This window comes from Doryrhamphus excisus, chromosome 18, assembly GCF_030265055.1.
Source record: "Doryrhamphus excisus isolate RoL2022-K1 chromosome 18, RoL_Dexc_1.0, whole genome shotgun sequence".
NCBI classification, from domain to species: domain Eukaryota; kingdom Metazoa; phylum Chordata; class Actinopteri; order Syngnathiformes; family Syngnathidae; genus Doryrhamphus; species Doryrhamphus excisus.
In genome coordinates this window covers 2,172,242-2,193,178 of record NC_080483.1, presented here as the reverse complement: position 1 = coordinate 2,193,178, position 20,937 = coordinate 2,172,242, and the positions used below count along the sequence as shown (strand labels likewise).

Sequence of the window (20,937 nt, the reverse complement as noted above, 5' to 3'; positions counted from 1 at the left end):
CTGGTATTATTGTATCTGTAAAATTGTCATGCAATCTGCTATTATTATTTATTATTTTATATTTATATTTAAATATTTTAAAAATAATAAAATATTATAATAACTACAATAAAATTAAAATAATAATTATTATTATGTAAAATATGCAAATATAACAATATTATTACATATAATTAATATAATAATTAGCATTAATATAATAAATATAATAGACTATATATTTTACACTTAACAGTCCACCTGGTATTATTGTATCTGTAAAATTGTCATGCAATCTGCTATTATTATTTATTATTTTATATTTATATTTAAATAATTTAAAAATAATAAAATATTATAATAACTAAAATAAAATTAAAATAATAATTATTATATTATTATTATGTAAAATATGCAAATATAACCATATTATTATATATAATTAATATAATAATTAGCATTAATATAATAAATTTAATAGACTATATATTTTACACGTAACAGTCCACCTGGTATTATTGTCTCTGTAAAATTGTCATGCAATCTGCTATTATTATTTATTATTTTATATTTATATTTAAATATTTTAAAAATAATAAAATATTATAATAACTAAAATAAAATTAAAATAATAATTATTATATTATTATTATGTAAAATATGCAAATATAACAATATTATATATAATTGATATAATAATTAGCATTAATATATTCATTCATTTCATTCATTCATTTTCTACCGCTTATTCTCACGAGGGTCGCGGGGGGTGCTGGAGCCTATCCCAGCTGTCTTCGGGCGAGAGGCGGTGTACACCCTGGACTGGTGGCCAGCCAATCACAGGGCACATATAGACAAACAACCATTCACACTCACATTCATACCTATGGACAATTTGGAGTCGCTAATTAACCTAGCATGTTTTTTGGGAGGAAACCGGAGTACCCGGAGAAAACCCACGCATGCACGGGGAGAACATGCAAACTCCACACAGAGATGGCCGAGGGTGGAATTGAACCCTGGTCTCCTAGCTGTGAGGTCTGCGCGCTAACCCCTGCAATCTGCTAATATTATTTATTATTTTATATTTATATTTAAATATTTTAAAAATAATAAAATATTATAATAATTAAAATAATAATTATTATATTATTATTATGTAAAATATGCAAATATAACAATATTATTATATATAATTAATATAATAATTAGCATTAATATAATAAATATAATAATAATAATAGTTATAATAATAATATAATAATTATTATTTTAATTTGTATTATTATTATGTGCTTGTGTCCCTTTTTTCAGGAGCACTTTGTAAACAACAGACCATGTCAAACAACGAAATTGATACAACCATCAAAAGGTTGGCTCAGGCCATGATGCCAGCTTGTATGTTGAGTTTAAATGAAATACTTTGGAAAGATTGGGCGGGCCGTATTCAAACACGTGGCGGGCCGGATGTGGCCCCCGGGCCGTAGTTTGCCCACCCCTGCTCCAGGAGGTAGGAATATCAAGATCCAAGTCGACCATAAAGAGAAGACTGAATTCTGCAGTATTTAGACATTAAACATTTATTTAAATAATTTAATAATATAATAATATTATTAAATTATTATTTAATAATATTAAATAATAATATTATTAAATAATAATATTATTATATAATAATTTAAATATTATTATATTTAAATTGTTATTATTATATTTAAATTATTATAAGTAATAATTTAAATATTTTATTATTAAATTTTTATTATATTTAAATTATTATAAATAATAATTAAAATATTATTATATTTAAATTATTATATAATAATATTAATATTATTTAACAATATTATTATTTAATATTATTAAATAATAATTTAATATTATTATATTATTAATTTATTTAAATAAATTTATTTAAATAATTTAAATAAATAATAATAATGTCGGTAAGGTACATTATTATTATTTATTTAAATTATTTAAATAAATAATAATATTTAAATTATGATTTATAATAATTTAAATATTTATTATTATTTATTATATTATATTATTATTATTATTATTTAAATAAATAATAATAATGTAGGTAAGGTACATTATTATTATTTATTTAAATTATTTAAATTATTAAAGCAAAGAAGTGGAATATTCTTGAAGTCAGTCACCTAATCTCAACCCAATTAAAGCATGCATTTTACTTATTAAAGACTAAAATTAGGACAGAAAGGCCTACAAACAAACAGAAAATGAAAGTTATTTAATTTGTCCAATTACTTTTGAGTCCCTGAAATGAAGGGATTGTGTTTAAAAACTGCTTTAATTTTTGGCATTTTTATGCAATCTTTTTGTTCAACCCGCTAAATTAACGCTGAAAGTCTGCACTTGAACTACATCTAAACTGTGTTATTTCAAATACATTACGGTATAGTGTACAGTACCAAAATGAGAAAAAACTTCCAAATATTTATAGAGCTAACTGTAGTAGACATAAAAAAATATCCAAAATATCCAAAAAAACAAATAGTAGATAATAAATAGAGATACTTAGATTGTTTTAGGCCACCATTAAATGTACACAAGTACACACAATTTACACTGCAAAACTGCTGCTCAAACTCTATGACAGTGATCAATTATATAATAATCATTATTATATTATTAATTAGCCTATTATTATTACTATCATTATTATTATTCTTCTGATTATTACTAGTAGTAGGATAGTATTAGCCTGCTTTTGTCCTATTATATGAAATTTGTCAGAGAAAAAAAAATCTATAAAAAATATCTAATTATTTAGAGGGGGGCAACTAACTAGTTAACGCGTTTTAATGCTGCTTTAACAGTGGTTGGATTGTCACTGGTGGCGTTTGGTCCACTTTTGGATTATTTATTTTAAAAAGTCAGATCTGAAACATGAAACTAAACAAAATAATGGTCTTTTTTATTTAAATCTTAGACCCTCGATTTGAATGGAGAGAATTTTTTAAAGTCTTTCCACGAACCCCAACCACGGTAGTGACAACGAGGTCAACTCCTCCTCCGAGCCCGTCTTTGAGCTCCGATGCTGGGTTATTGTTCCATGTGGCCTCGGTGGGTGGGTGGACGGACGGCGGGTCCATCCTGGCTGCCTGTTGTTCCGCCACTCGGCCAATGGGAGGCCGGCTGTCGCTCAGACTCGATCCAATGAGAGCAGCAGGGTCCGGGCTCGCATTTGAGGAGTTGGGTTGTTCAATCCCGGAGTGAGGAGGACAACAAGCAGCTTTCCCCCTTCTTGTGTGCGGCATGGATGCGTTGTGGCGATGGTAACGTTATCTTCCTTTATCGCAATGCTCGCAATGTTTATGCTAGCAAACAAAGCCCCTATTAGCGGGCTCTCCGTCGTGGATGTCAGCGGGGAGTTTGTACAAGATTAGCGGGCGCCGCGCGGTAGCTAATAAGCTGTAGTCACACCGTCTGCGACCGACAACAGCAGCTAGGTCAACTTCAATTAAAACCCACCAATGGAGCAACATAAGCTACACTTCCATGTTAGCAACACACCGGCGACTCTGCCGCCACGAGCGCCCCGACGAAGTGCCCTCCTCGTCGGCGGGGCCAAAGCAGATGGCGCGGCTCCGCTAGCCATTCACGGAAGCCGCGGTTCTGTCGCGCTAGCATAAAAGCAACGGGAGCTAACTTGGTGGTCGCAGTGTCTTCACAAAGTTCCCGGCGAGCGGCTCTCTTCTCGCCTCTTTGTTCTGCCTCGACGCCGAGCCGGAGACGGTGAGGTAGCCCAACATGGCGTGTGGAAACCGGACTAGATGGAGGATTAACAACAGCAGTGTAGTTAATTAGACGCTATAACACAGACATGCTAACAACATAAACCATGATTTCACTATCGCCATGGTGCGAAAAGGTCACTTTATCAGTGGTTTATTTTTATCAGCTTTATTTTAAACGGTTATTTGTTGTCACTATAAATAAAAAAAACAACAATTTTAATTACATATAAAAAAACAACAATTTTAATTACATATACAAGTGTTTTTATACGGTTTGCATGGAAATTAGCTTGTAACATGGTTATGGTTCTATTGAATATTTGGCTTTTTTTTTTTATCTCAAACAGATATAAAGTGTGATTGTTTCTGAAAGCAACCCCCCCACAAAGATGTTTCACGCATCTTTTGTGCAACAGGGTTCCAAACTGTGGTGCATCAAGTGGTTTTCTACCTAATTTTGCAGCAAAAGTGTCAAGATTGCAATACAGAATTGCGCAAACTTTGATTTATTTATGATGAGGCTTATCAAAGTTACACGCAGTATCATCACATGTTTGTGCAATTCAGTATTGTTCAGTTATTTGCTGTAAATACTAATGCTAAATAATGCTATTTACTTTTACATGGGTATTCGTTAACATTAATACCAGGTTATCAAAATTATTTGGATGCAAGTTCCATGGAAATAATAATATTGGGTGTTTTAAACGACATTATACAGTAAACCTCGGATATATCGGAAATTTGGTCACAACGGACAGATAAAAAAAGAACCGATTTTTCTGTAATGCATTTCCAATTAGAAATCAGATTTTTTATAACGGATTTCGCCTATTTCGGACAAAATCTCCAGTCCCGTTCCAATGCATTTCCATGAAATTTCCCTCGCATATATCGGATGGCCGCATCGTGGCGCTCCCGATTCCGATAAAATCCCATTTATGCGTAAAACGGCCATTTTCCGGTATACGCATATAACGGATTTCGCTTATATCGGACAAAACCAGTGATCAGGAATTGCACAATACCAAAAAAAAGGGATACAGTGGAACCCGTTTATGTTGACCAGCTCAGCAACTTCCAGTCCAACATGTTAAAGTTCCGGCATTTGTCGACGTTAAAATCTCAAACCCAAATGGGTCAGTTTATGTCGCCAAAAACATAACTTACACGACATTAAACAATGACACAATGACTTCCTGTTCAGTGCAAAATAAGCATCAAAACAAAAGGATGGATTCTATCACAGCAATTTACAAAATATACAGTAAACCTCGGATATATCGGACTCGGATATATCGGAAATTCGCTCACAACGCACAGATAAAAAAGAAGCGATTTTTCTGTAATGCATTTCCAATAAAAATTCATTGCATATATCGGATTTTTTATAACGGATTTCGCCTATTTCGGACAAAATCTCCAGTCCCGTTCCAATGCATTTCCATGAAATTTCCCTCGCATATATCGGATGGCCGCATCGTGGCGCTCCCGATTTGCCGAATCGTGACAGGCCGCTATACGACGTCATTTGCAGCGTTTGCAGCGTTGCCTGCGCGTCCAGGTACATTGGAAACATAGTCAAGGAAGTGCCTTTTTATAACGCATAAAATCCGAATTCACGCATAAACCGGATATAAATCCCATATATGCGTAAAACGGACATTTTCCGGTATACGCATATAACGGATTTCGCTTATATCGGACAAAACCAGTGGGAACAATTGAATCCGATATATCCGAGGTTTACTGTAATACCAAAGAATGCTATTTACTTTTATATGGGCATTCGTTAACATTAATACCAGGTTATCAAAATTATTTGTATGCAAGTTCCATGGAAATAATAATATTGGGTGTTTTAAACGACATTATATGTGTAAATGTTATTTCAAAATGCAAGAAAAATAACAAAATTTCAAGTGTACACAATTCAAAAAAGCAGCAGCAAGAAGCTGAGCTTATGTAATACTACCTCTTTATCCATATCTCGGCAATTGCTGGTAATAAATGTACTTTTTTTTTTAATCAGTATATGCTTTTTTTCGGTTTTAAAAGTTGTTTTTGACAGACGAGCGTCTCCGCTAATGTGAACCGAAGCCTGGAAGTTGCCACATCATATAAAGCCGCATGAGTTCCAAGTCGTTTGTACAAATCCTGCTCAAGGCTCGTGGATTAAACGCCAGATTCCTGGTGAACACACACACACACACACACACACACGCCTAAGACGGGAAGCGTGGCATGTATTCGACAGCAGGACCAGCTAGAACAGGGGTGGGCAAACTTTTGGACTCGTGGGCCGCACTGAGTTAACAAAACTGTGCGGGGGGGCCAGAATATATTTTTTTATAACACACACATTATTTTACGCTTATAATTCTAACAGTCCACCTTAAATTATTTGTCTAATTTTATTTATTTATTATATATTTTGATTAATTATATTATATATATATATATTAATTGTATTATTATATATATTATATTTAATATATGATATTATATTTTTACATTTTTTTATTTATTTATTTTATTTACTTATTTGTATATATTATTTGTATATATTTGTATTTGTATAACAGTCCACCTTAAATTATTTGTCTAATTTTATTTATTTATTATATATTTTGATTATATATATATATATATATATATATATATATATATATATATATATATATATATATATATATATATATATATATATATATATATATATATATATATATATATATATATTAATTGTATTATTATATATATTATATTTAATATATGATATATTTTTACATTTTTATTATTTATTTATTTATTTTATTAACTTATTTGTATATATTTGTATATATTTGTATTTGTATAACAGTCCACCTTGAATTATTTGTCTAATTTGATTTATTTATTATATATTTAGATTAATTATATTATATATATTATATTTAATATATGATATTATATTTTTACATTTTTATTTATTTATTTTATTTACTTATTTGTATATATTATTTGTATATATTTGTATTTGTATAACAGTCCACCTTGAATTATTTGTCTAATTTTATTTATTTATTATATATTTTGATTATTTATATTATATATATTAATTGTATTATTATATATATTATATTTAATATATGATATTATATTTTTAAATTTTTATTAATTTATTTATTTTATTTACTTATTTGTTTATATTATTTGTGTATATTTGTATTTGTATAACAGTCCACCTTGAATTATTTGTCTAATTTTATTTATTTATTATATATTTTGATTAATTATATTATATATATATTAATTGAATTATTATATATATATTATATTTAATATATGATATTATATTTTTACATTTTTATTATCTATTTATTTATTTATTTTATTTACTTATTTGTATATATTTGTATTTGTATAACAGTCCACCTTAAATTATTTGTCAAATTTTATTTATTTATTATATATTTTGATTAATTATATTATATATATGTTTGTCTATATGTGCCCTGTGATTGGCTGGCCACCAGTCCAGGGTGTACCCCGCCTTACGCCCGAAGACAGCTGGGATAGGCTCCAGCACCCCCCGCGACCCTCGTGAGGAATAAGCGGTAGAAAATGAATGAATGAATGAATGAATATTATATATATATTAATTGTATTATTATATATATTATATATAATATATGATATTATATTTTTACATTTTTATTATTTATTTATTTAATTTATTTACTTATTTGTATATATTATTTGTATATATTTGTATAACAGTCCACCTAGAATTATTTGTCTAATTTTATTTATTTATTATATTATATATTATATTTAATATACATATTATATATATATAATTTATTATATATATTATAATTATATTATTATTATTATTAATTACATTATGTATCAATTATTATATTTTTATACATTTATTTATTTTATTTATGTACTTATTTGTATAATTCTATCTGTAAACGTGTCAGATTATTAGCTATATGTTTTAAATATGTTCCATATATCCCTTTTTTCCAGAGCACTTTAAACATCAAACCACATCAAACTTGAATTTTACATTAAAAATTATTTTTTATTATTTTTATTTTATTTTTTTTACTGAAGAAGACATCCGACTTGCAAGTCATGTTGCCAGCATGTATGTTAAAAGTTAGAAAGCAACTGGCGGGCCGGATTCAAACGCTTAGTGGGCCACATGTGGCCCCCGGGCCGTAGTTTGCCCACCCCTGAGCTAGAACGCTTCCCAGGCTTTTAACTCAGAACTGTAAATTTGATATATTTCAACTATAACTGATTTTTTTTCCCCACTTTCATGTTTGCTAGAATGTTCCAGTCGATGCTGATGATAGGGAATATGGCCGACAACGCCAACCGTTGCTGTTCTCACCGCACCTAGGGATGTTTTATCAGAACTCTCATCAAGACAACAATTTGTACAGTAAGCATCTTTCCTTCTCTTCTCTCTAATGTTTTAACTCGGGGGTCCCCAAACTACGGCCCGGACACTATTTTACTAATAGTGTTATTATTTATTTCACAAATAGTGTTATTTATTTTATTAATAGTGTTATTATTTATTTCACAAATAGTGTTATTTATTTTATTAATAGCGTTATTATTTATTTCACAAATAGTGTTATTTATTTTATTAATAGCGTTATTATTTCTTTCACAAATAGTGTTATTTATTTTATTAATAGCGTTATTTATTTCACAAATAGTGTTATTTATTTTATTAATAGCGTTATTATTTATTTCACAAATAGTATTATTTATTTTATTAATAGCGTTATTATTTATTTCACAAATAGTATTTATTTTATTAATAGTGTTTTTTGTCACAAATAGTATTATTTATTTTATTAATAGCGTTATTATTTATTTCACAAATAGTATTATTTATTTTATTATTAGCGTTGTTATTCATTTCACAAATAGTATTATTTATTTTATTAATAGCGTTATTATTTATTTCACAAATAGTATTATTTATTTTATTAATAGCGTTATTATTTATTTCACAAATAGTATTTATTTTATTAAGTGTTATTATTTATTTCACAAATAGTATTATTTATTTTATTACTAGTGTTATTATTTATTTCACAAATAGTATTATTTATTTTATTAATAGCGTTATTATTTATGTCACAAATAGTATTATTTATTTTATTAATAGCGTTATTATTTATTTCACAAATAGTATTATTTATTTTATTAGTAGTGTTATTATTTATTATTATATAATATAATATATATAATATTATACTATAATTAACTGTGTTCCGGCGCTAGGTTAGCTGAGTGGGAGGCGCACAGGAAGTCAGTTGGGGGTTCAAATCTGCAATAAAAAGCATGTGGTTCCGGTGATAAAGTCTTGTGTGTCTCACCCAACACTACAGTAACATTAGTGACACCTAGTGGCCAGTGTCGAATGCTACATATCAATATGTCTGTGTGACATCTAAAAGCCTTATATTAATATTTTACTTCCTTTAGCAATGTTTATGATAGAAAATATGTAACATTTACTCAAAGGTGCATATTTTTGGATTAATAATTGGCCATATTCAACCACAACACAGCATGATTTATTCATTCATATACTTTATAGCGCAAAATTGCATAGGATTACTGCATACTACAATATTGAACATACAGTAAACCTCCACACAGAGATGCCCGAGGGTGGAATTGAACTTGGGTCTCCTAGCTGTGAAGCCTGTGTGCTAACCACCCGTCCACTGTGCAGCCCTGGTTCAGTATCAAAATAGTAGTCATGCCAAAATGTTGTGTTGCTGCTGGATGTTCACAGTATCCGAGTGATACTGTCGTGGGGGTGCTGGAGCCTATCCCAGCTGTCTTCGGGGGAGAGGCGGGGTACACCCTGGACTGGTTGCCAGCCAATCACAGGGCACGTATACAGACAAACAACCATTCACACTCACATTCATACCTATGGACAATTTGGAGTGGCTAATTAACCTAGCATGTTTTTGGAATGTGGGAGGAAACCGGAGTACCCGGAGAAAACCCACGCATGCACGGGGAGAACATGCAAACTCCACACAGAGATGGCCGAGGGTGGAATCGAACTTGGGTCACATATAGACAAACAACCATTCACACTCACATTCATACCTATGGACAATTTGGAGTGGCTAATTAACCTAGCATGTTTTTGGAATGTGTTAGTGTTCTTACAAAGAACACTAAACTCATCACACACCAACTTAACACTCAAAAGGTATAATAAGGTATAATTATAATGATGATGTCATTCTTTGGTTCCCACCCCCAGAATGACTCGCTGCCCGGCTGGAGGACGCGCGTCCCACCACTGAGGGCACATGTGCATGTGGAGAGATGGATCGCTGTAAGCACGTGGTGCGCCTTCGCCTGGGCCACGACCACTCCATCCTCAATCCGCAGAAATGGCACTGCGTGGACTGCAGCACCACCGACTCGGTGTGGGCCTGCCTCAAGTGCTCCCACGTGGCCTGCGGACGTTTCATGGAGGAGCACTCGCTCAAACACTTCCACGAGTCCCACCACCCGCTGGCCATGGAGGTGCGCGAGCTGGACGTCTTCTGCTTCGCCTGCGGGGACTACGTACTCAACGACAACGCGGAGGGGGACCTCAAGCTCCTCCGGGGGGCTCTGTCCACTGTTCGGAGCACCGGTAGGCGCTCGCTGCGGTCCTCGGCTTGGGGGGCGTGTAGCCACCGTTTCGGGGAAAGCGCACCGCAGCCTCCGATGCAGCTCGCCTTGCGTCACAGGAGGAAGACGCTCCTTGCGAAGATGCTTCAGAGGTGGACGAGCAAATATCGGCAGCTCCAGAACGAGCGCAAAGAGAAGCTGGAGGAGGCGAGGAGACAAAAGAAGGAGGTGAAAAGGAGACTCATGGAAGAGTTGGGCAGCGCCCCACCCAGGAAGAGCGCAAGGCTTCTCACTCAGGCGCCACGTTCGACCATCGCGCTCATTCCTTGCAAGTTCCGCGACCCTCCGGAACGCCTACCTCCCCCGCCTCCTAAGAAGCCTTCCCTCCTCGCCTTGTCCAGGAAGCCCCCTCCCAACGGCAGAGCTGCTAAACTGAGGCGGTACTACTCGGCCCACTCTGCGGCTCGCCGCCGTCACGCTCCGGGCGTCACGGGTCTGCGCAACCTGGGGAACACGTGCTACATGAACTCCATCTTGCAGGTGCTCAGTCACCTGCAGAAATTCAGGGAGTGTTTTCTCACTTTGGACCTGTGCGAGACCGAGGAGCTGCTCGCCAAGACCAACCACTCGCAGGGGATGAAGGCGGTCTCGGGAAGCGTGATCAGCAGCGCTAACGCGGAGCTAACCTCAACTCCGGTGGGCAAAAAGGAGACCGCACCGCCTCCGCCTCCGGCTGCCGAGTTGGTGCAGCCCAAGGAGACGCGCTGCTCCACCCGCCAGCAGATGTCACTGTGCCACGAGTTGCATACGCTTTTCAGGGTCATGTGGTCGGGCCGCTGGTCTCTGGTGTCCCCCTTTGCCATGCTGCACTCCGTGTGGAACCTCATCCCGGCGTTCCGCGGTTACGACCAGCAGGACGCCCAGGAGTTCCTGTGCGAGCTGCTGGACAAGGTGCAGCAGGAGCTGGACACGGAGGGCTCCAAGCGCAGGATAGTCATCCCCATCACCAAGAGGAAGCTCTCCAAGCAGGTGCTCAAGGTTTTGAACACCATCTTTCACGGGCAGCTACTCAGCCAGGTCAGTATTGGGCGTCAGCCCCCTCGTCCCTTCCTCAGGTGTGTTGCCTGCAAAAGCAAATAACCACCAAAGTCTCCAATTAGCCTTGTATTAACAACTGTGGCTGTAGGCAACCTCCTATCATTTTTTTTTATTTTTTATTAACGCCACAAAAAGTCAGTAGCTGGATTTAAAGTATCATGAGTGGTCATGAGTGGACTCTTAAAAGTCATCACTGATGCCTTACCACTATTACAACATTGGTACTAAATTATGGTAATGGTTTAATTTCATTTGAACATGCATCAGATTCCAATTGAGTGCATCCCATAATCAGTTCCCAGTTCCACATGTCCAAAAGGAGTCGGAAGAAGCAAAGCTTATTAAATCCTACCCCTCCATCTGGTACTTTTACAATCAGTAACTGTTACATTTGTTCACTTCCTGCTTTCCTAATATAATTTAAGTTTTTTTAATGTGTTTTTTTTTAATGGTTTAATTGTATTTAAACATATAATTATACATATAATTTAAGTTTTTTTATTTAATTTTTTATGTGGTTTTTAATTTTTTATTTTTATTATCATATTTTTTTATTGGTTTAATTTCATTTCAACATGCATCAGATTCCAATTGAGTGCATCCCATAATCAGTTCCCAGTTCCACATGTCCGAAAGGAGTAGGAAGAAGCAAAGCTTATTAAATCCTACCCCTCCATCTGGTACTTTTACAATCACTAACTGTTACATTTGTTCACTTCCTGCTTTCCATAATACAGTTTAAGGTCATATGACCATCCAATGACATAATGGGTACCATAGTTTTGCTGGAATTTACACAAAAAGCCGTGCAACGTAATTAGCATATTTACTGGCTGGGGATGTTACTCAACTGCAGAGAGTAAGAGGCATCTATTTGGGGTGACAGTCTCTTTTAATGAATTTCTTCTATAAAAGTATTAAATATATATTTTTGCTGAATTTTTCCACAATATAAAAAATAATAACCATGCGATCTTACAATTTATCGGGGCATGGTATCATTTAATGTGAGGAAAGGCGGTACATTTGTTCACTTCCTGCTTTCCATAATACAGTTTAAGGTTTTTTTTTGTTTTGTTTTTTATAATGTACCTCGTACCAAAGCACGAGGTGATATGAGCATCCAATGCCATAATGGGTACCATAGTAAGTGTCAATATAGTGATATATATAGCACATCATGACTGGTTCAAGACTCTTCATCCTTGGATTTAGCAAATTTATTTTATTTATAAAATTATTTAATTAATTGTTATTAAAAAAAATTTAAGTTTTTAAACATTTTTTTTATTTTTTTTTATTTTTTGTCTTGTACCAAAGCACAAGGTGATATGAGCATCCAATGCCATAATGGGTACCATAGTAAGTGTCAATATAGTGATATATATAGCACATCATGACTGGTTCAAGACTCTTCATCCTTGTATTTAGCAAATTTATTTTATTTATAAAATTATTTAATTAATTGTTATTAATTTTTTTTTAGTTTTTAACATTTTTTTAAAAATTTTTTATTTTTTGTTTTGTACCAAAGCACGAGGTGATATGAGCATCCAATGCTATAATGGGTACCATAGTAAGTGTCAATATAGTGATATATATATAGCACATCATGACTGGTTCAAGACTCTTCATCCTTGTATTTAGCAAATTTATTTTATTTATAAAATTATTTAATTAATTGTTATTAATTTTTTTTTAGTTTTTAAATTTTTTTAAATTTTTTTTTATTTTTTGTTTTGTACCAAAGCACGAGGTGATATGAGCATCCAATGCTATAATGGGTACCATAGTAAGTGTCAATATAGTGATATATATAGCACATCATGACTGGTTCAAGACTCTTCATCCTTGTATTTAGCAAATTTATTTTATTTATAAAATTATTTAATTAATTGTTATTAATTTTTTTTTAGTTTTTAAAATTTTTTAAAAATTTTTTTATTTTTTGTTTTGTACCAAAGCACGAGGTGATATGAGCATCCAATGCCATAATGGGTACCATAGTAAGTGTCAATATAGTGATATATATAGCACATCATGACTGGTTCAAGACTCTTCATCCTTGTATTTAGCAAATTTATTTTATTTCTAAATTTATTTTATTAATTTTTATTAATTTTTGTTTAGTTTTTAAGAATTTTTTATTTTTTTTTTATTTTTTTGTACCAAAGTACTCGATATGAGCATTATGCATTATGTAGGTATACCTCCTAAACAAACCGAAGGGGAACGAGGGGAAGTTAAATATGAAAATAAATGTTTCTAAACCACTTTTTTTCCACGTCTAGGTGACGTGTCTGTCCTGCAAGCACAAGTCAAACACAGTTGAGCCATTCTGGGACTTGTCTCTGGAGTTTCCCGAGCGCTACCACAGCATAAACAAAGGCTCCACGGCGTACCAGCGCAGCTGCACCCTCACCGAAATGCTGTCCAAGTTTACTGAGACGGAATCGCTGGAAGGCAGGATTTATGCCTGCAACCACTGCAACAGTGAGTAGAGGAGTTCAGACTCGGACTATGGGATCCCCCTGTCATGCGTTGCTTTGACGTAACCGTTTACCAGCTGTGCTGTGTGTGCTTTGGCAGAAAGAAGACGGAAAACCTCCCATAAGCCTTTAGTTCTTTCAGAAGCCCATAAGCAGCTTCTGATCTACCGCTTACCTCAGGTTCTACGGCTGCACCTCAAGCGCTTCAGGCAAGTGGTTTTGTTTTCGTTATTATTAATATCATCCGATTTCTCGTTTTTGATTTTTGATTTTGCGTTTTTTTTCGTTATTTATAAAGATGCATGTAGCTTTCAATGGCCTTTAACCATAATTCAACACCAAAAGAGGTTTGTGATGTCACACACAGGCTTCCTTATATGGGCGTGGCTGTAGGCCAGATACACTCCCTTCCCTCGCCAGAGCTCTGCTTCTGTGTTTACGTTGTTAGCAGTCTCCCAGGAAGTGTATCTTCTGGTGTACGGGAAAGATACAGTAAACCTCGGATATATCGGACTCGGATATAAACAATGACACAATGACTTCCTGTTCAGTGCAAAATAAGCATCAAAACAAAAGGATGGATTCTATCACAGCAATTTACAAAATATACAGTAAACCTCGGATATATCGGATATATCGGGAATTCGCTCACAACGCACAGATAAAAAAGAACCGATTTTTCTGTAATGCATTTCCAATAAAAATTCATTGCATATATCGGATTTTTTATAACGGATTTCGCCTATTTCGGACAAAATCTCCAGTCCCGTTCCAATGCATTTCCATGAAATTTCCCTCGCATATATCGGATGGCCGCATCGTGGCGCTCCCGATTCGCCGATTGCCTGCGCGTCCAGGTACATTGGAAACATAGTCAAGGAAGTGCCTTTTTATAACGGATAAAATCCCATTTACGCATATACCGGATTTAAAACCGATATATGCGTAAAACGGACATTTTCTGGTATACGCATATAACGGATTTCGCTTATAGTAAGTCGTAATTTATCAATATCCTAAATGTTTATTTTGTGTAAGTCATGGGACAAAAGCGGTTGTCTGTGTAGCATTATAGAGTGTGCAAATTACAAGCTCACAGAATCTGCAGTTGCTAATAGCCATTTCCCCATGTTTTATATTTTTGGTGGTCCCGCAAAAAACTGTACAGACTGTCCAGTCTCTGTTTCCAGATCGGATTTATGAACAGTATGTTGAAAACCAACATTTTTTAAATAACAAATTGTCGTCTATATCAACTCTTATAAAGTCGGGTTCGGCAGCTATCCGGAAGTCCTCCTGAGCACTTGGCACTGTGACCAACCACAGCGGAGTGGGCGGGCCGTGGGTGGAATAAATTAAAACAGACCGTTTTCGCAGAAAGCACGAAATCCAAAAAAATACAGCTGAATAGGTGCAGATTCTGAAGATCTAAACCAGGGGTCTCAAACCAAATGTGGCCCGCAGGACACTAGTTTGAGGCCCCCGCCTTGATATGAAAGTTTAATGTTAGTGCGGCCCGCGCAAGTTTGATATGGATGCTGTATGGTATCATGTACCCAGAAAAAATTATTACGTTTGATTCATGTTCATGTTAAAGGTTAAATAACTGTTAATAGTTATCCTCCCTATCCGTGTGGAAGTGGTACGTTTTTGGCTATTTAAGTTGAAAGGAAATAACTTGAAGGCTACCGTTTAGGTCGCGAGCGCTCTAGTTTGCGAGTTAGCATGTGTCTCAAGACCAGGGGTCTCAAACACGTGGCCCGCGGGCCAAATGTGGCCCGCATGACACTAGTTTGAGGCCCCCGCCTCGATATGAAAGTTTAATGTTAGTGCGGCCCGCGCAAGTTTGATATGGATGCTGTATGGTATCATGTACCCAGAAAAAATTATTACGTTTGATTCATGTTCATGTTAAAGGTTAAATAACTGTTAATAGTTATCCTCCCTATCCGTGTGGAAGTGGTAAGTTTTTGGCTATTTAAGTTGAAAGGAAATAACTTGAAGGCTACCGTTTAGGTCGCTAGCTCTCTAGTTTGCGAGTTAGCATGTGTCTCAAGACCAGGGGTTTCAAACACGTGGCCCGCGGGCCAAATGTGGCCCGCAGGACACTAGTTTGAGGCCCCCGCCTTGATATGAAAGTTTAATGTTAGTGCGGCAAGCCCGCGCAAGTTTGATACGGATGCTGTATGGTATCATGTACCCAGAAAAAATGATTACGTTTGATTCATGTTCATGTTAAAGGTTAAATAACTGTTAATAGTTATCCTCCCTATCCGTGTGGAAGTGGTAAGTTTTTGGCTATTTAAGTTGAAAGGAAATAACTTGAAGGCTACCGTTTAGGTCGCTAGCTCTCTAGTTTGCGAGTTAGCATGTGTCTCAAGACCAGGGGTCTCAAACACACGGCTCGCGGGCCAAATGTGGCCCGCAGGACAGGGACAGGGACAGGGAGGCGGGACCGAAGCAGGAAATGCTTGGGTGACAGGTGACAGATTGCTTGCATCTTTGACGCCATTTTTGAAGTGCTCGGATTCATCTGCCACCGCAGGTGGTCGGGGAGGAACCATCGGGAGAAAATCGGCGTCCACGTGGCCTTCGACCAGGTTCTGAATATCAAACCCTACTGCTGCACGGGCTCGGGTCACGCCGTCCACAGAGGCGGCTACACCTACGACCTGTCGGCCGTGGTCATGCATCACGGTAAAGGTTTCGGCTCAGGGCACTACACCGCATACTGCTACAACACAGAAGGAGGTGAGCACGCTGGGGGGTCCTCAACGCGGGTCCTCCACGGGTCTTGGAGACTAAACCTTCTCGTTGTGCTCCGCAGGGTTCTGGGTCCACTGCAACGATTCCGAGATGAAGGTTTGCAGCGTGGAGGAAGTGTGCAACACTCAGGCGTACATTCTCTTCTACACGCAGAGGTCTGCTTAGGGGGCCTCTCGCTGTGACGTGAACCTGGACTTGCTGACCCTCAGCTGCATCGTAAAGATAACCGAGTCCAGTGCAGGACCTCTGCCAAGGTTGACCTTCTCACGGGACAAGAGCATTGAATCATCTTGGATGCGCTTTAAAGTAGTCTGTGTATAGCTTGTATCAAAGAATTTACTATCCAACACACAAGTGAGTCCAATTCCCAGTGAGCACCATTGTTACCCAGCACTGCCTTAATCCTCTTGGATCTTGGATCTTGGATGCCGGTCCTCGTACGCTCCTCTAACGCTCCTCCAGCTTCCTTCCCTTTTGCTTGAGGACTTCCTCATAGGTGCTCAATTGGGTTGAACGGTGGTCGAGTGGTTAGCGTGCAGACCTCACAGCTAGGAGACCAGGGTTCGATTCCGCCCTCGAGTTTGCATGTTCTCCCCGTGCATGCGTGGGTTTTACTCCGGTTTCCTCCCACATTTTCCAAAAACACGCTAGGTTAATTAGCGACTCCAAATTTTCCATAGTATTGTATGAATGTGAGTGTGAATGGTTGTTTGTCTATATGTGCTCTGTGATTGGCTGGCCACCAGTCCAGGGTGTACCCCGCCTCTCGACCGAAAAGAATGAATAAATGAAAAATAATAATAATAACAAAAAAAGGGCTGCACGCCGGTTGAGTGGTTAGCGCATAGCCCTCACAGCTAGGAGGACCAGGGTTCGATTCCACCCTCGGCCATCTCTGTGTGGAGTTTGCATGTTCTCCCCGTGCATGTGTGGGTTTTCTCCGGGTACTCCGGTTTCCTCCCACATTCCAAAAAAAAACATGCTAGGTTAATTAGCCACTCCAAATTGTCCATAGGTATGAATGTGAGTGTGAATGGTTGTTTGTCTATATGTGCCCTGTGATTGGCTGGCCACCAGTCCAGGGTGTACCCCGCCTCTCGTACTAAGACAGCTGGGATAGGCTCCAGCACCCCCACAACATTATCACTCTGATACTGTGAACATCCAGCGGCAACACAACATTTTGGCATGACTACTATTTTTGATGAAAAATATACTGAACCAGGGCTGCACAGTGGACGGGTGGTTAGCACACAGGCTTCACAGCGAAGAGACCCAAGTTCGATTCCACCCTTGGGCATCTCTGTGTGGAGTTTGCATGTTCTCCCCGTGCATGCGTGGGTTTTCTCCGGGTACTCCGGTTTCCTCCCACATTCCAAAAACATGCTAGGTTAATTAGCGACTCCAAATTGTCCATAGGTATGAATGTGAGTGTGAATGGTTGTTTGTCTATATGTGCCCTGTGATTGGCTGGCCACCAGTCCAGGGTGTACCCCGCCTCTCCCCACAACCCTTGTGAGGAAAAAACGGTCGAAAATGAATGAATGTTTATGTTTCCTGTCAAAGAACCGCGGTTCCCCTAGTGCCGGCAGCTTTCATGCATCCTTCAATCATGACTGTCGGTAAAACAATATTATTTTGCCACTGTGTGTAGTTCAGGTAGTGTACGACGCATCGCTTCAAAATGTCTCGGAGGAGTTTTTGATTTCGGACCAAAATGGGCAGTCCAAACCAAAATGGCTGACTTCCTGTTTGTGTGCAAATATGTTTTTTTGGGAGATTTGTCGAGCCTTGCAAACTTTGGAGGAAAAATAGTTTCTTCTTTATCCTGGAATGTATGTTTCCTGTCAATGAACCGCGGTTCCCCTAGTACCGGCAGCTTTCATGCATAGCGCTATACCTCTACACAAGCTATACACTGACTACTCTAAAGTACATCCTCTAATGTGTACTTAGCTGATGTGTCAACCTTGGCAGTGCTAACTCCAGGAGTCTCGTAAGTGAAGGACCAGCAGACTGTGCGCGCAGGTTGGATCCTGTGCCGCCTGCTGAACACCAAGTAGTGTATTTGATTCTGGAGTCCGAGATTTCTTTTATCCCTCGCAATTACTTCATGTTGTGTGTTTTTGTAGCTTTAAGTACTCGGTTTGGAGTGGCTCACTCGAAAGAAGACTGCAGGGGATAGAAGAAGCTTGACCTTCAGGTTCTTGGCATTTTTTTCGTTTTAAGTCGTCACGGTCAAATGCCCCCACCCTTCGTCTTCACGTTCTGTCTTGCTGTGAAGTTTTTTTCACTTCTTTTTGTAGTCATGGAGTGTTTGATTGCCATCAAACAAAAAAAAAAAGACCACCTGATTGACGAGTGACAGGAGCTTCTTTGTCGACTTCCTTATTTTGCAGGAGCTAATCGTTTAATAATTTGCATCATCTGGAAAGTAAAGCGGCGGCACGGTGGTCTAGGGGTTAGCGCGCAGACCTCACAGCTAGGAGACCGGGGTTCAATTCCACCCTTGGCCATCTCTGTGTGGAGTTTGCATGTTCTCCTCGTACTCCAGGTACTCCGGTTTCCTCCCACATTCCAAAAACATGCTAGGTTAAAAGGTACAATTATACCTTTTGAGTGTTAAGTTGGTGTGTGATGAGTTTAGTGTTCTTTGTAAGAACACTAACACATTCCAAAAACATGCTAGGTTAATTAGCGACTCCAAATTGTCCATAGGTATGAATGTGAGTGTGAATGGTTGTTTGTCTATATGTGACCTGTGATTGGCTGGCCACCAGTCCAGGGTGTATGAGGACACCTGGGATAGGCTCCAGCACCCCCTGCGACCCTCGTGAGGAAAAGTGGTAGAAAATGAATGAATGAATGAATGAGATCTCCTCCTATTTTGTGTGGAAGTGGTAACTTTTTGGCTTTCCCCAACCTCTGCCAGTTTGCATGTTCTCCCCGTGCATGCGTGGGTTTTCTCCGGGTACTCGGGTTTCCTCCCACATTCCAAAAAACATGCTAGGTTAATTAGCGACTCCAAATTGTCCATAGGTATGAATGTGAGTGTGAATGGTTGTTTGTCTATGTGTGCCCTGTGATTGGCTGGCCACCAGTCCAGGGTGTACCCCGCCTCTTGCCCGAAGACAGCTGGGATAGGCTCCAGCACCCCCACGACAGTATCACTCGGATACTGTGAACATCCAGCAGCAACACAACATTTTGGCATTTTAGCATGCAGGCCTCACAGCTCGGAGACTCGAGTTCGATTCCACCCTCGGCCATCTCTGTGTGGAGTTTGCATGTTCTCCCCGTGCATGCGTGGGTTTTCTCCGGGTACTCCGGTTTCCTCCCACATTCCAAAAACATGCTAGGTTAATTAGCGACTCCAAATTGTCCATAGGTATGAATGTGAGTGTGAGTGGTTGTTTATCTATATGTGATTGGCTGGCGACCAGTCCAGGGTGTACCCCGCCTCTTGCCCGAAGACAGCTGGGATAGGCTCCAGCACCCCCGCGACCCTCGTGAGGAAAAGCGATAGAAAATGAATGAATGAATGAAAGTAAAGCTCCACTCAATAAGAAGAGCAACGGAGCTCCTGCAAAGCGTCGTCGTGATTGTCTTTGTGTTCCTCGATGGCAGCTCTTTGCATCCGGCGCGTCAAGACACGAGGCGAAGAATGTTTCGATTTTCCGTTACCTTTTTTTTAAATAAGTTTAGCACCTGAAAGCAATATATTGTACATCTTTACCTACGACAGGAAAACCAAGATCAGGAAATACTCTTGTTTGTTTTCTACTCGACTGCTGTTTCTTATGGAGGTCTTTAGAATTTGCTAGAAGAAACACTTGTGTTTGATACGAGTCGACATTTTGTGTCCAACGTGGGAACAATCTAATGACCATGAATGTCCTACTGCTTAGAGGTCAGGTGGCTTCTGTTGTGTACTGAAAAGAGAATACCTTGTCATCAATGTAGTAGTCATATGGGTTTGCCTGACGGTAATTATTAAAAAGACAAAAGAACATTTTTTTTTGGGCTGCTCTTGTACGCATCGGACGACATTTACCGGGTACATTTGTATCACCTTTGTCTTGTAGTACTCATGTACAGTAAACCTCGGATATATCGGATTCAATTGTTCCCACTGCTTTTGCAAAAAGTAAATAAACCGCCAAAGTCTCCAA

The 20,937-nt window shown here is 37.5% G+C and overlaps 2 protein-coding genes across 4 annotated transcripts in view; both read left to right on the top strand.

The window, feature by feature from the left end:
- The window catches only part of med20 (mediator complex subunit 20), an 18,144-nt gene extending 16,724 nt beyond the window's left edge, over nt 1-1,420 (top strand). Inside the window, exon 10 of the mRNA XM_058054211.1 lies at nt 1,294-1,420. The gene's annotated coding sequence lies outside the window, so the exon portion shown is untranslated. The remainder of the gene's footprint in view (nt 1-1,293) is intronic.
- On the top strand, nt 1,359-20,937 carry usp49 (ubiquitin specific peptidase 49). Of its 3 annotated transcripts, none has more exons than XM_058054197.1 (8): nt 1,359-1,489; nt 5,821-5,942; nt 8,076-8,190; nt 10,054-11,489; nt 13,802-14,003; nt 14,100-14,208; nt 16,545-16,750; nt 16,827-20,937. In XM_058054197.1, exons 4-8 carry the CDS (start codon nt 10,119-10,121, stop codon nt 16,928-16,930), a joined length of 1,992 nt encoding a protein of 663 aa, XP_057910180.1. In that variant the 5' UTR covers nt 1,359-1,489; nt 5,821-5,942; nt 8,076-8,190; nt 10,054-10,118; the 3' UTR covers nt 16,931-20,937. The 3 variants fall into 3 exon arrangements, 2 of the variants coding, with proteins under 2 accessions (XP_057910180.1, XP_057910178.1); XR_009119995.1 differs by lacking the exons at nt 1,359-1,489; nt 5,821-5,942 and adding an exon at nt 2,838-3,287 and having other exon boundaries at nt 16,827-17,416; nt 18,156-20,937; XM_058054195.1 differs by lacking the exons at nt 1,359-1,489; nt 5,821-5,942 and adding an exon at nt 2,838-3,287.

Coding starts and splice junctions, on each gene's coding strand:
- usp49 (XM_058054197.1), top strand. CDS start 10,119: ATGGATCGCTGTAAGCACGTGGTGCGCCTTCGCCTGGGCCACGACCAC. Junction 14,004..14,099: donor TGCCTGCAACCACTGCAACA/GTGAGTAGAGGA, acceptor GTGCTTTGGCAG/AAAGAAGACGGAAAACCTCC. Junction 16,751..16,826: donor CTGCTACAACACAGAAGGAG/GTGAGCACGCTG, acceptor TGTGCTCCGCAG/GGTTCTGGGTCCACTGCAAC.